General features: G+C 43.5%; 2 protein-coding genes across 2 annotated transcripts; both read left to right on the forward strand.

The window, feature by feature from the left end:
- The first annotated feature begins 6858 nt into the window (after positions 1 to 6858).
- LOC135708376 (uncharacterized) lies at positions 6859 to 8915 on the forward strand. Its single transcript, XM_065230460.1, has 2 exons — positions 6859 to 7963; positions 8059 to 8915. Exons 1-2 carry the CDS (start codon positions 6942 to 6944, stop codon positions 8912 to 8914), a joined length of 1878 nt encoding a protein of 625 aa, XP_065086532.1. The 5' UTR covers positions 6859 to 6941; the 3' UTR covers position 8915.
- A 2668-nt stretch (positions 8916 to 11583) lies between these two features.
- Positions 11584 to 12930, forward strand: LOC135708672 (uncharacterized protein K02A2.6-like). Its single transcript, XM_065230773.1, has 2 exons — positions 11584 to 11877; positions 11983 to 12930. The coding sequence occupies exons 1-2, from the start codon at positions 11584 to 11586 to the stop codon at positions 12928 to 12930; spliced, it is 1242 nt and encodes a 413-aa protein (XP_065086845.1).
- Positions 12931 to 14584: the final 1654 nt, after the last annotated feature.

Here is a 14584-nt window from a genome sequence, read left to right on the forward strand (position 1 = left end):
CAGGAAAGTCAAGAGAACTTTAGAGATGTAGAAAATTGTGGATTCCAAGTAGCTCAGAGAAACTAAATCTAGAGATCTTTGGGGAATTACAAAGATCTTTTGGGCAGTTCCAATAACATCAGGGAGGTTCCGAGAACTGCGTGAAAGTTCCCACTTTCGAGGAAATTGTAAGCGTAAGCGTAAGTTTCGATAAATTCAGTTAAACAGTTCCTTAGACTTCAGGAAAAAGTTCCGAGAAATTCAAAGTAGTCCAGAGATCTTCAGAGAACTAAAGAAAACTTCATTGGAAATTTGGGAACTTCAAAGAAGCCGGGAGAACATTAGGGAAGTTTAAAGGCTTTTTTTCTTTATTAAAGAGATTTTTAGCCATAGGCTAGTTCATCTCTTGGAAGTTTAAAGGATCATTAGGACAATTCCATTTATTTCAAGGGCAGTAGCAAGAACTTCAGGAGAATTCAGAAAAACTTTAGGGATGCTCCAAAATCATTAACCTTCCTATTGCTATTGCATTAGGGGCTTTTTTGACCCAGCATCACTTTAAAAGACGAAATATGATAGAGATCTGAAATTTCCTCACTTTTCCTAACTATCAAAAGAAGCTTTCAGCGACCTCTAAGAGTGGCGCTACAAGAAAAAAATGACACATTATGCATTAGGGTCTAAAAAGACGCGGACTGCAACTTGCTCCCCAAAATCAATTTTTGAACCAATTCTTGATATATTGACCTCAAACGAATGATATAGGTTCCTAAAACGGCACCCTGACATCATACCATGGCCCTTAAAGTGAATCTGGCCACAACCGGATACTCAGAAAGGACACTTTCTAAACCTCATGCACTGGTATCATCCGACGGCTCAAATTTTATGATTTTTCATCCAAAAGTAATCAGAAGTAAATATACATCATACCACGAACAAATAGGTGGATCAGGCCACATCCGGTACCCAGACCTAATTTCGGCAGGGCCCCAAATAGGACACATTCTAAACCGCATGTACTGGTATCGTCCGACGGTTTAAAATTTATGATTTTTCATCCATAAATAAATAGACATCATGCATGGACCGAAATGTGGATCTGGCCACATCTGGATACCTGGAACCAGTTCCGGTAGGACCCCAAAAATGACACTTACAAAACCTCATGTACTGAAAGCGTCCGATGGCTCAACATTTACGATTTTTCATCCAAAAGTAAAAAGATATCATGTCACAAATAAACAGGTGTATTTGGCTACATCCAGATACCCAGAACCGATTCCGGTGGGGCCCCAAATTCCAAAACCTCATTTACTGGTACCTTTCGACGGCTCAAAATTTAAAATTTTTAATCCGGAAGTAAAAATACATCATACCATGGATCAACAGGTGGATCTGGCTACATCTGGATCACTGGCGTGCACAGGGTGGGGCAAGGTGGACAATTCCCCCCCCCCTTCCATATAAACAAGATTTTTATTTCCACACTTACAAAATTATGATGTAACATAAATGAATAACTCTGGTGGAAAAATTGAATCACGCCAAGAATTTGGAGGTGCACATTTAACTGAAAATTTCTGGTGGAAAGTGGTGAATGTAGAAGCAAGGTTTATTAATTTTTCTGGTGCATAATTTGCATCGTTCTGATGAATGCAAGCGTCATTGAAAATTTATGGTGGAAAATTTGCACCATTCTGGTGTATGAAGAGGCAAAGCCTGAAAATTGCACCATAAAGGTACAAGGTGAAACAAACTTCGCTGACAATTTTTGGTACACCCTTCTGGAGGAGCATGCTTTATTGAAAATTTCTTCTTGTGGTGCAAAATTTGTATCGCTCTGATAAATGAAATGAACAGAAAATGTCTGGTGGAAAACTTGCACTGGTCTGGTAAATGAAGGCACAAACTTTATTTAAAATTAAGCTGTGTTGAAAATTTCTGGTGGAAAATCTGCACCGTTCTGGTGAACGGATGGGCAAGCTTTTCGGAAAAATTTTGGTCTTAAATGTCCATCCTTCTGCTGAATAGAGAAACAAACTTTGATAATAATTTCTGGTGTAAAATTTGCACCATTTTGATAATTGGAGGGAAGCTGCTTTACGAAAATTTATGATAAAAAAATCTGTAAATAGGGGCAGCTTTATTTGGTGAAAAACCTGCAACATTCTGATGATAGAAGAAGCAAGCTATATTGAAAATGTCTGATGGAAGATGGAAAAATGAAATCTGCACCAATCAGAAGATTGAAGAAGCAATTTTTATAGAACATTAACGGTGGAAAATTTGCATCGTTCTGGTCAATTGAAATTTTCTGGTGTAAAATCTCCTGGGGCAAGTTTGTATTGAACATATATGGTGTAAGATTTGCAACAATCTGCTGTCTGGAGAGGCAAGCTGAATTGAAAATTCGTGATGTAAAAATTGCACAGTTCTGGATAATGAAGGGGCAAGCTTTATTGAACATTTCTGGTAGAAAAACTACAACTTTTGGTGAATGGACGGACAACTTAAACTTGACTTCCGAGAAGAACCTCAAGGGTATTGAATTCTGAGGACAGATCCAAAATAAAAGATTTCTGGGGATGATTCCATGAAAATTTTGCGAATAATTTCAAGTGAATCCTGCAGATAATTCCAAGAAAATTTCGAAAAGAATACCGTGAAAATTTTGAGTGAAATTCCAAAGGGATTTTAAGCAAAATTTCAAGCGAATTCCGAGGATAATTTCTAGTTTATTCCAGGAAAAATTTCTGAAACTCTAAAAGAATTTCAGTTCCAAAGTATTCTGAGAAAACTGAAGAGTTCTAAAAATAAAAGAGTTCTAAAAAATCCGAGAAGAACCTTAAGGATATTGAATTCTGAGGACAGTTCCAAGGGATTTCTGAGGAGTATACCATGAAAATTCTGCGAATAATTTCTAGTGAATCCTGCAGATAGCTCCGATATAATTCCGAAAAGAATACAGAGAAAATTAAATTTTGAGTAAAATTCCAAAGGGATTATGAGGAAAATTCAAAGGAGTACCGATAATGTATAGCTCATTCCGGGAAAATTTCTGGATAATGCTGAGGAAATTCTTCTGAAACTCTAAGGGAATTTCAGTTCCAAGGTGTTATGAGTAAAAGTCAAGAAAAGTTCTAAATATAATTCCAGAGGACTTCTGACAAGAATTTCAAAAGAGCTCATAGAGTTCTAAAAATTTCAAAAAGAACTGCAAGGAATTCTGAGGATGGACTTTTTCGCAACTGTACGAAGTTTAAAGATAGCTTTTGGATTATCTAATTGAAAAGTGGGTATAAGTTTGCCATTGAATCTTGTTGTCTTCAGTGATGGCATAATCCTCACTCAAATGATTTTGTTTCGCTCTCAAGGGCTCCCAATATCACGCATGATATTGGAATAAAATATCAAGCATGATATTGTTTTTACAAGCTCCTTTGATATTGCGAGACTATTCAGAACATGTAAAATTGCAGCCACGAGTTGACTTACCACAAAATGATTCCTTTGCACATCGTTTTCTTAGAAAGAGAAAGCATAGTTTGCTATCTTTCTTTACGCTTCACAGATGGCAGACACGAAGTTACTGCTGCCAGCAGTGATGGAAGTTTCGTTTCGTGTTCGGATGTACAGCAAAAATCTTGAAGCTCAAACTCAACACAGTTTGGTGAGAATTGTAGCCGGGGAGTTTTGTTAGCATGATATCATAGCAACCGTATCACAGCTTGTAATATCATCTGCTGTTGTTTGCGTGTTGAGTTTTTGGTCTACGATACTCAAATGAGATTATGCACATTGGTGAGATTAGATCTTTTGATATTTTCACAACACTGGTTGTCTTACTAAGAATTCGTCTAAGAATCTCCTCTGAAAATTTCAAGTCATTTGTTACCGTGGCAAAAAAGTTTCAGCTGTCTATGTGCGTTGCAATAAACTCGGGTTTGTCCTTTATATCTTTTTTAAAACATGTTGAATGTTCGGCATCATTTTCTGTCACCCCGACTGGCGGTACTTTGGGACTGGGTTGACATGCTCAATCCTTCGCACAAGTCGTCATTCCGTTAACAATACTGTACTCGCTTTTCAGAATAGTTTTGTGCGCGTTTGATCTGATCGTTACATATTTTTAAACCTTTTTAATGAACCTATTAGCCTTGGCATTTAGGTAAGATTTGAAAAAAATATAGAACTACAATTTTCGCTGAAAATGACCAAGTTCAACGTACTCGCAACGGTAATAGTAAAGTGTACCTACAACAGCATATAGTAAAAAATAAACTGAAACGATGCCTTCAAAATATACAAAAATGTGCTGCAAAAAGTTTTAGAAAGATAACTGAAGAATATATTTTCTTTGGTTTATATTTTTAACCTGTAGCGAAGAGCATGACGCAAAAAATTATTACAACATTTTTCTATCAAAATATTATTCGAACTGTAACTTTATGTAACTTCCAAGAAATTGTAGAAACTTCAAAAACTATGTTCAATGTTATTCTGGATTTTCAGAACCAATTCTACACAATCAAACATTTCGCTGCCGGTCTTTTCAGACGATCCGATTCCTACAGGGTTCAGAAATTGGAAGACAGCGACCGAGTTGCTGGGCAAACAAAATCGCAGTAATACCCATGTTGGTAGTATGGACGCGTGGAAATTTTTTAAAACCATGAACTTGCTGCGCACTGTTTACATGCGAAAGGAGAATGTGATTCTTATTGGTCATTCATGTCGGTTTGTCGGTGCTATTACCACCATCTGACGTGACTTCAGCTGAATCCAACCACCAAGGCAACAATGTTGCAGCAAATCTCGACTACTTTTTCGAAGGGACGTATCAGCTTTTGTAAACAATGCATTTGATCGTCGATGTGGTGTAACTGGTAGCTCGCCCACGCATTTTAACAGTACCATCAGATAGGGGAAACTTTCCCCTACCTGATAGTGCTGTTAGTATGCGTGAGAGAGCTACCAGTTACGCCAAATCGACGATCAAATGCATTGTTTACAAAAGTTGATACGTCCCTTCGAAAAAATAGTCGATAAATGTATCATTTCGGTTGAAGACCTACTATCGCAATTATTTAACGAACCGATCATTATCGACATAGTCGATGGGATTAAATCGCCAATTTCCATTGGCTGTCTGAAAGCAGTTTGCATTGAAGAAGATGAACCACCACCAGAGCAAAAAATAAATAAAGTTAGCTAAATTGAACAGTAGGAAAACAGTGGTGGGTGGATAGCACCATCCACCACGCACTTTGGAGTACTCCCCATACCCAGGTTGAATGCACCATAGAAAAAGATTGCCCCTCCTTAACAAGATTCCTGTGCACGCTAGTATACCCGGAACCGGTTCCGGCAGGGCACCAAAAAAGACACTTCCTAATCCTCATGCAGTGGTATCGTCCGACGGCTTAAAATTTATGATTTTGCAACCAGAAGTAAATATACATTATGTCATGAAGCCGGAACCAATCATGGGTGTCCGGATGGGACCACACCTACCTGTTGGTCCTTGGTATGATGTCTCTTTACTTCTGGATGAAAAATCATAAATTTTGAGCCGTCGGACGGTACCAGTACATGAGGTTTTGAAATTTTCCTTTTTGGGGCGTACCGGAAACGGTTTTGGGTATCCAGATGTGGCCAGATCCACCTTTCGGTCCACGGCATGATGTATATTTACTTCTGGATGAAAAATAATCCATTTTAAGCCGTCGGACGGTACCAGTACATGAGGTTTTGGAAGTGTCCATTAGTGCCCTATCGGAGCTGGTGCCAGGTATCCTAAATGGCCAAGAATCGGTTCAAAAATGGATTTTAAGGAGCTAGCTGCAGTTTGGGTCTTTTTTGACCCGCTAATGCACAATGTGTAACTTTTTCCTAATGCATTAGGAAGCTTAAGATACATCAATGAACCTGTAAGGGCGTTTAATAAATTTCAAGGAAATTGCAGGAACCTTAAAGGATCTCCGGGAAACTCATTGTTTCATAAAATTTTGGAAAGATACATGAACATCAGCAAATTGTGATCTTTTTTCAGATAGTCACAATCAGCGATTTTACAACTCGCGAGTGCTCACTCTGAGTAGTGTGATTGACAGCTTTTATGAGTCAAACACTTGCCTTTCAACCTCTTCTTGTATCTAACAAGTACAAAATATCATTATAACATCTAATGATTTAAAAATTCAGGAAATCATTTTTTTATAGCAAGTGAGTGGAAGCAACCCTGCCGAAAAATCGATTTCAAGAGGGCTTCCATAAAGAATGCTTCATATATCAATAAAAATAAAATGCTAGAAAATGTGTGTCTTGAGAAAAGTTTATGGAAGTGATGAGTTCTACAGTTCATCAATATCGAAAATCATCAGTTAGAATTTTCAAGTGGCGTCCCAATGAGCATAAGGTATGGACGAATCCTTCATCAGATGCGCCTTCTTTCAACTAAAAACTTCTCTGAAGACTCCAAATTGATTAAACTGCATCTTTATGCACTTTTTTCCCCCTAAAATTCATCATTCTAGACCACTGTGCAGTGGCCTGAATTGACTCAAAATTTTAGTTAATTCACATTTACATTATGATAGCCCACCGTGGTCCTCCAATTAACTAACCGAACCCCTATCGTTCATTCCGCAGGTCAAGATGCGTTTTGTCCGGATTTGGTTCGTAATTGCAAGATTACCGCAGACCCACAATCCGGCCGAAACACCCCCATCGAACCTGAGCCTGTACCGAGCACCAGCAGCAGTAGTAGCAACAGACCTCCAGGTCCTCAGCAAGACCAAGACGTGTACGTAGAGATAGAAGAACTGAACCAAAGCCTATCGTCGGCCCAGATTGGATCTGCCAGTAGCACCACCAATGCAAATACCACCGGTCCAAACGGAACGAAACTTGAGGATAGTTCTAACAACGCAACGACGACCACCGCGACCGTCTGTGATATGGGTCAAAACCTGAGCATCCGAAGGCCGAAAATTTCACTCACATGGGTCCTACGTGAACAAGCACAACAGCAGCAGCAGCAACAGCAACAGCAACAGCTACAGCAAGTTCCACCCCAGCATCAGCAACTGTCTGGTAGTCAGTCAAGTGGTAGCAATAGCAATCATCATCACAATCATCACCACCATCACCATCAGACGACGCAATCGCGACGCTCTTCGCCAGTGAAGGCAATCATCGCCAACGGATCGGCACCTGTTCCTTCACCTGCAGCGCCAAGTGGGCACGTTCCAGCGAGAAAAAAGTCTCGCACTCGCAGTAAGGAACGGCTTTTCAGTGAGAAATATGTCAGCGATAACAATCTGACAGAGTATCAGAGCGAGAAGCAGCAGAAGGTCCACCACGGGTTAAACGGGTCATCGGCGCCACCTTCTACGGAGCATCACGGCATCTATCGAAAGAGTAACCGAAGCTACCGGAAGAGTAGTGACCGGTTGAAGAAGAAGGAACGGGCGTTGATCTACCCGAATCTGGTCCAGAGCGAGACGGTTGATATCCTATTGAACAACAATAACAATAACAGTATTATCATAAACTTGAACCAGGAAGATCAGTTGCTCAAGGACAAGTCGGTGATTTGCCTGAAGAACACCTACTCGGAACCGTCACTCTACACCACCGTTTCGGAGCCATCCTCTTCGAAGAAGCACCGTCACCGCCGCCGAAGGGAACGCTACCGTTCGCAACGATTCGGCTATGAGATCCAGAACGTCGATGAGTTCCTGTCGAAGTGTTCGCTGTCTTCGCCGGGGAACATACCGGTGGTGCTGTCGTCGGCCGCCACGCTCTACCAAACCCGGCCCGGAAGCTACCAGATCGAGATTCCACTGCCACTGGGAATGGTCGTCAACGCCGTGTTCAAAAACCAGAACTGGCTGTACGTCCAGACACCGCACGCCGAGGAGGGATACGTTGCGTACGAAACGTGTCTACCGCTGGGCATCCTGCCACCAAACCAAAGGTGAGATATAGTCTGCTTTTGTCGAATTCTCGCCTGAACCCAATTGTAGGTTGTCTACTAAAACTAACTAAAACCTTTACCACTGCCATCCACAGATCAAGCTCAACTTCCAAGCCGACACCGTGCTGGGAATCGAACAAGGACGTTTTCCCCCGCCCGAGCGGTAACCTAACCGACAGCGAGAAGGAAATCCAACAAATGCGCGGTGGAACCCGTTCCGAGGGTCGGCGAACGCCCCGTCTCAAGCGCAGCAGCACCAACAGCCGCAGCACGACGTCGATAACCTGCAACAGCGAAAAGAACCTGGACTCCCTGTACCTCCGGGTGGCAAACCAACCGAAGTCGATCGATTCCCAGACGCAATTTGCTCAACTCAAACTAACGACCAAGGTGCTCAATCCGCTGAAGGTGGACAACCAGAACAATCTGGAGAAGCTGACTGCCGCCACCAGCAACGCGAGTGACTACGTTCACCTGCAGAAGCAGCAATCGCAAGGGCAGAATCCGTACCACCATCATCACCACCACAAGATACTGGTAAAGAGCGGAAGCGGCGGCAGCGGCGGATCCGGCAACAGTGTCATCAACGGAGGACACTACCATAAGACTGTCAACAGTGCTAGCTATAATAACGGTAACAGTAACAGTAGTGGTAGTCATAGTAAGTTAGTCAACGGCAGCAGTAGCAGTAATTTACGTTCGATGACGACAACGACGGCGGCGGCGGCTACGGCGGCCACGACGGCGGTTCGGCAAACGTTGCTGGCCATCACCGATAACTACTGTTCGGATTCGGTGAGCGTTCAGAAGGGCGATGTGGTGACACTGCTCGCCTGCAAAGAGTACCAGGAAAAGGGACTTAAGAATTTCAAACAGTGGTTCTTCGTGAGGACCCGCGATGGTCACGAGGGGTACATTCCTGCCGAGGCTGCCGGGCATGGTTTTCTGTAGATTTATATATCTATAAGTAAATAGATGCACCCTCTTCGTGGGGGGCGGGGGACGAATTAGGATCAGTTGATTCAGCGTGTTAGGGTATTGATGTTGAAAGGTAGATGAAACGTTGTATAAATTATTAGTTGATGTTCGTGTGCTCGTAGGCTAGAGTGTTGGTCTTAAACGTTATTTGTTCACAACCAAATTAATGATATCTAAATTATGCATAGAAAATAAATGGAAAAATATTGATGTACTTTTTTTCTGTTAGAGCGATGACAAGTCTGTACGGAGACGGTTCAATGCCGATCACATTTTACACTATTTAGCTGGTCATGCATCCCTCTCCTTCTATGAGGCCTCTCCCCATAGCCTAGGGTTCGATTTCCTATAATCGCAAATCAGTCCCATATGGGTTTTCGTCAATTTTGAGATAACAACGCTATCAATTATCAATTGGCATTTACTTTCATATTACGTGATAAAACTACGGGCTTCGATCATGAAAAATGTGAAAACAACATCGAGCCAGTTAATAATAATCGCACATTAGAGCCCCATCCAAAAAAGCAATCGTCCATAGTTCAAGTTAAAGTTCTGCTTTTCGAATTGCCATTTTTTTTTCGATGATATAACTGTTCCATCCAAGTAATCACGATGTTCCATTCAAGTAATCGCAGCAACCTACAGCTGCGACCGAGATGGAAAAATTAGGATTCGAAGTGTAGATGTCAACCTGAATAAACGTATAGTTAGAAGCACTCAAACTTTCTTTATTCTTTGAGAAGAACACTTCAGTTGGCGACGAGGATTTTTCTGGAAGCTCACAAGTTCAAGAAATTCCAGAATCGAACCGAGGAAGGATGGCGGCGACAAACGAAGAACTCCAAGCAGCGATTTTGCAGCTTCTCCAGTGGTTGGCCGTTCCACAAGCAACGAACGTTTTGGAATCCCTGTCGACGCACATCAGCGAGTTCTGCTTCGATCCGGAGAACGGCACCTCATTTGAAAAATGGTTTGCCCGTTACTCGGATTTGTTTGAAAGCGACGCACGAAGTCTGGACGACGCAGCAAAAGTTAGACTTCTGCTCCGGAAGTTGGACACGTCCTCTCACAGTCGCTACGTCAACTACATCCTACCGAAACTACCAAAGGACGTCACGTTTGCCGATACCGTCAAGACACTCACAAAGATCTTCGGCAGACAGACATCCGTATTCCACAAACGCTACCAGTGCATGCAGCTACTCAAGTCCGAGGCCGACGACATAATCACCTATGGCGGAAAAGTCAACAGGGCATGTGAAGAGTTCGAGTTCCAGAATTTGAAGATTGATCACTTCAAGTGCTTGATTTTCGTCTGTGGTCTCAAAGGATTGAAGGTGAAACGGCTGATGCTCCGGTGACAATTCAAACTCTGATCGACGAGTTCCAGCGGCTCGTCAACATCAAGTCGGACACTACGATGATCGAACATCCATCAAGTTCGGTCCATAGCATTTCGGAGAAGAAACCCGGAAATCAGCATCGTCCACTGAAAACGGAAAGCAAGTCCACTCCTCGTACTCCATGCTGGCAGTGTGGTCAGATGCACTACGTCCGTGACTGTCCATTTTCTGATCATCTCTGCAAGGTATGTAGCCGCATCGATCATAAAGAAGGCTACTGTAGCTGCATCAAGAAGTCTTCAAGCGACTCTTCAACTCAACCTCGAGAGAAGAAGCAGTTCCAGAAGAAGGCCGGTCCCAGATCTCAAGCCAAGGGAATTTTCGTGAAGCACATCGCAAACAGCAACCGGAAACGCAAGTATGTGACCATCAACATCAACAGTGTCATGACTTCGCTACAACTGGATTCTGTAAGTGACATCACGGTGATTTCCAAGAAAACTTGGCAGCAACTGAGACGACCAAAGCTAACTCCATCATCGATCGAAGCCTCCAACGCATCTGGTGGACCACTCGCTCTCATCGGAGAATTCTATTGTGAAGCAGTCCTCAATGACATGGTCAAGCGTGGTCAGTGTTTCGTAACGTCATCACCAGATCTCAACGTAATGGGTATTGATTGGATCTACATGTTTAACCTGTGGTCGGTTCCGTTCGATACTCTCTGCAATCAAGTTTCTGCTGTATCCAGACCATGTTTCGCCGAAGCTAGAGCACAGCTGCAAGCCGAGCATCCGGTGGTTTTCGACGACTCGCTGGGCCACTGCAAGAAAACCAAGGTAAAGTTATTCCTCAAACCTAACGCCAAACCAGTTTTCTGTTCGAAGCGACCAGTTCCGTTCAACACGATTCCGCTGGTGGATGCAGAATTAACACGTCTTCAGTCTCTGGGAATCATCACGCCGATCGATTTTTCAGAGTGGGCCGCTCCGATTGTAGCAGTACGCAAGCCGAATGGTAAAGTTCGCATCCGTGCGGACTACTCCACGGGACTCAATGAAGCGCTTGAAGCAAACCACTATCCTCTACCTACCCCGGAGGAGATCTTCGCACAGCTCAACGAAAGCACCATATTCAGCATCATCGACCTTTCCGATGCATACCTGCAAGTGGAAGTAGATGAAGAATCCAAGGAAGCTCCTCACCATAAACACGCATCGAGGCCTCTTCCAATTCAACCGGCTCGCTCCAGGGGTGAAGTCAACGCCTGGAACATTCCAAAGACGGGTTGACAGCATGATAGCCGACTTCCTAGTGTTCGGTCGTTTCTCGACGACGCTATCATCTTCGGAAGAACCTGTGAGGAACACAAACAAGCTACTACAACGTCTAGGGGAAAATGAGTTCCATGTCAAGCTGGAAAAGTGCCATTTCTTCCAAACCGAAATCAGATATTGGGGGCATATCGTCGATCGAAACGGCATCCGTCCGGATCCAGAGAAGCTTCAAGCCATCACCTCTATTCTGGCACCCACCAATGTTTCCGAAGTGCGATCGTTCCTGGGAGCCGTTAATTTCTACGGCAGATTCGTGCGCAACATCCATGAACTTCGTCATCCTCTCGACCAATTACTCAAGAAGGATTCGAAGTGGCAGTGGAATTCCGATTGACATCGGTCTTTTGAGCAATTCAAGCAAGTCCTGCAGTCCGATACGTTGCTGACGCATTACGACCCGAAGTTACCAATAATCGTAGCAGCGGACGCCTCCAGCACGGGCATCGGTGCAGTCATCTTCCATGAATTTTCGAATGGACATCTGAATTCAATCCAGCATGCATCAAGATCCCTCACTCCAGCGGAGAAAGGTTACGGGCAGCCGGAAAAAGAAGCACATGCACTAATATATGCGGTAACGAACTTTCACAAGTACCTTTTTGGGCGCAGATTCACTCTGCTCACGGATCACAAACCGCTGTTATCAATCTTTGGATCGAAGAAGGGCATTCCTTTGCACACCGCAAATCGACTTCAACGATGGGCATTGATGCTTCTCAACTACGACTTCGACATTCGGCACGTGTCTACCAACGACTTCGGATGCGCCGATATGCTGTCAAGACTCATCGACCGTTCTAAGCAGCAAGAAGAGGAGTACGTTGTGGCAGCGATATCCCTAGAAAAAGACATGGTGAGCATTATTCAAAACACTATCGAGCAGGTACCAGTTTCGTTCGCAGACATCAAAAGTGCAACACAGGCAGATGAACCACTACAAGCGGTGCTGCAGTTCATTCGTGAGGGTTGGCCAAACGATGCACGATCAGTCAAAGATCCAGAGATTCGAGTCTACTTCAACAGGCGGGAGTCTCTCACCAACGTCGATGGCTGTATACTGTTCCACGACAGGGTAGTCGTTCCGAGCAAGTTCAGAAGGCAAATCCTGAAGCAGTTTCATCACGGACATCCCGGCATGGTACGAATGAAGTCTATTGCACGCAGTTTCGTTTACTGGCTCGGAATCGACAACGACATCGAGCACCAGTCAAAACAACGCTTGAATCGTGGCCCATCCCTGATAAGCCGTGGTCACGCATACATATTAACTACGCAGGACCTGTGGACGGCGTATTTGTCCTGGTAGTTGTCAACCCGTACACCAAATGGCCCGAAGTATACGCAACTAAAACCACAACGATAAGAACAACAATCAAGCTACCTACTCAAACGTTCGCAACATTTGGCGTCCCAGAAACCATCGTCTCAGATAATGGTACCCAGTTCACCAGCTACGAGTTCAAGAATTTCTGTGAGAATCAAGGCATTCACCACGTCCGCACAGCACCATTCCATCCTCAATCAAATGGGTTAGCAGAACGGTTCGTGGACACCTTGAAGTGCACTCTTCGGAAGATTCGATCGGGAGGAGACACACTGGAGAAAGCATTGCAGACGTTTTTGCAAGTTTACAAGTCAACACCAACGGCTGACCTAGGTGAAAAGTCTCCTGCAGAAATAATGTTCGGACGACCGGTCCGCACAGTTTCGTCAATGCTACTACCGCAACACAACCGTACATCAGCAGCACAACCGAAAGCAGATGAGCAAAACAAGCGTTTCAACAAGAAGCATGGAGCGATTTCGAGGCAGTTCGTTCCGGGTGATGCTGTATATGCTCAATAGACTGATGCAAATTTTGACATTTTCGCTCCACAGTGCTCAAAAGGTTCCAAATCGGGTCCTGATTAGTCTCCCAAAATTTGAACTCATTTTAAAAGAAACTGACTTGGCACAAACCATTTGAAGTTTATATGGAAATTACTATGGGAAATCCAAATGTTTTGTTCATTGTCTTCTTACCTTTTTCCATATTGCACTGTTCAAAAATTCAAAAGCTATACTTATGGAAAATTTTCTCAGCTTCCACTAAGCAGAATATAGTTGTTGAGCCAAACGTCAAATAAAATAGTTATTAATTGTTTAAGAGATTGAGAATCTTATGGCATGATCAAGCAGCTGTTTTGTGAGCAACACTGTATCTTGCAGTGTGACATAGTAGCCATGATTTTTGTGCTCTATTCCAAGCGCCAGAAACACCAATGTTGCCTGCTGAACAGTTGATTGAGCATAATCGTAAGACATTAGTGGCCACACCAATTCCTGAGTTGCTTCGCTGAGCGCCACATACTCCGATTCCATCGAAGACAGAGTGACACTCGTTTGTTTTCGACTGCACCACGAAACGGCGGCACCAGCGAACATGTACACAAAACCAGTGGTTGACTTCCGGGTACGGATATCACCAGCCCAATCCGCAAGTCGTCTTCAGGTAGCGCACGACTCGCTTTGCAGCCACCCAGTCCGCCTCTGTCGGTGAACTTACTCTTCGACCAAGTATTGGTGCACTTACTGCCACATCCGGTCGAGCACAGACCGCTATGTACAGTAGTGCTCCGATGAGACTTCTGTACTTTGTTCCATCAGACAGCAAAGGACTCTTGTCCTCCACCTTCACGTATCCGGTTTCCATTGGAGTTTTTACCCCTTTTACATCACGAAGTCCGAATTTCTCAACGACTCTGTCAATGTATCCCTCCAAAGACACACTGTATCCACCTGCATCACAATGTACTTCCAAGCCAAGGAAATAACTCAGATCGCCCAGATCCGTGATATCGAATTGCTTCTTCAACGCTTCGTACACCACTTCAATTTCCGCTTCTTCCTCTCAACCAACGAGCATATCATCTACATATACCAGCAAGTAGACCCTTTTCCCTTTCACTATCTTCGTGTAT

Source organism: Ochlerotatus camptorhynchus, unplaced genomic scaffold (assembly GCF_037179485.1).
Source record: "Ochlerotatus camptorhynchus isolate MF236.1 unplaced genomic scaffold, CSIRO-AGI_Acam_v1.1 ptg000330l, whole genome shotgun sequence".
Taxonomy (NCBI): Eukaryota; Metazoa; Arthropoda; class Insecta; order Diptera; family Culicidae; genus Ochlerotatus; species Ochlerotatus camptorhynchus.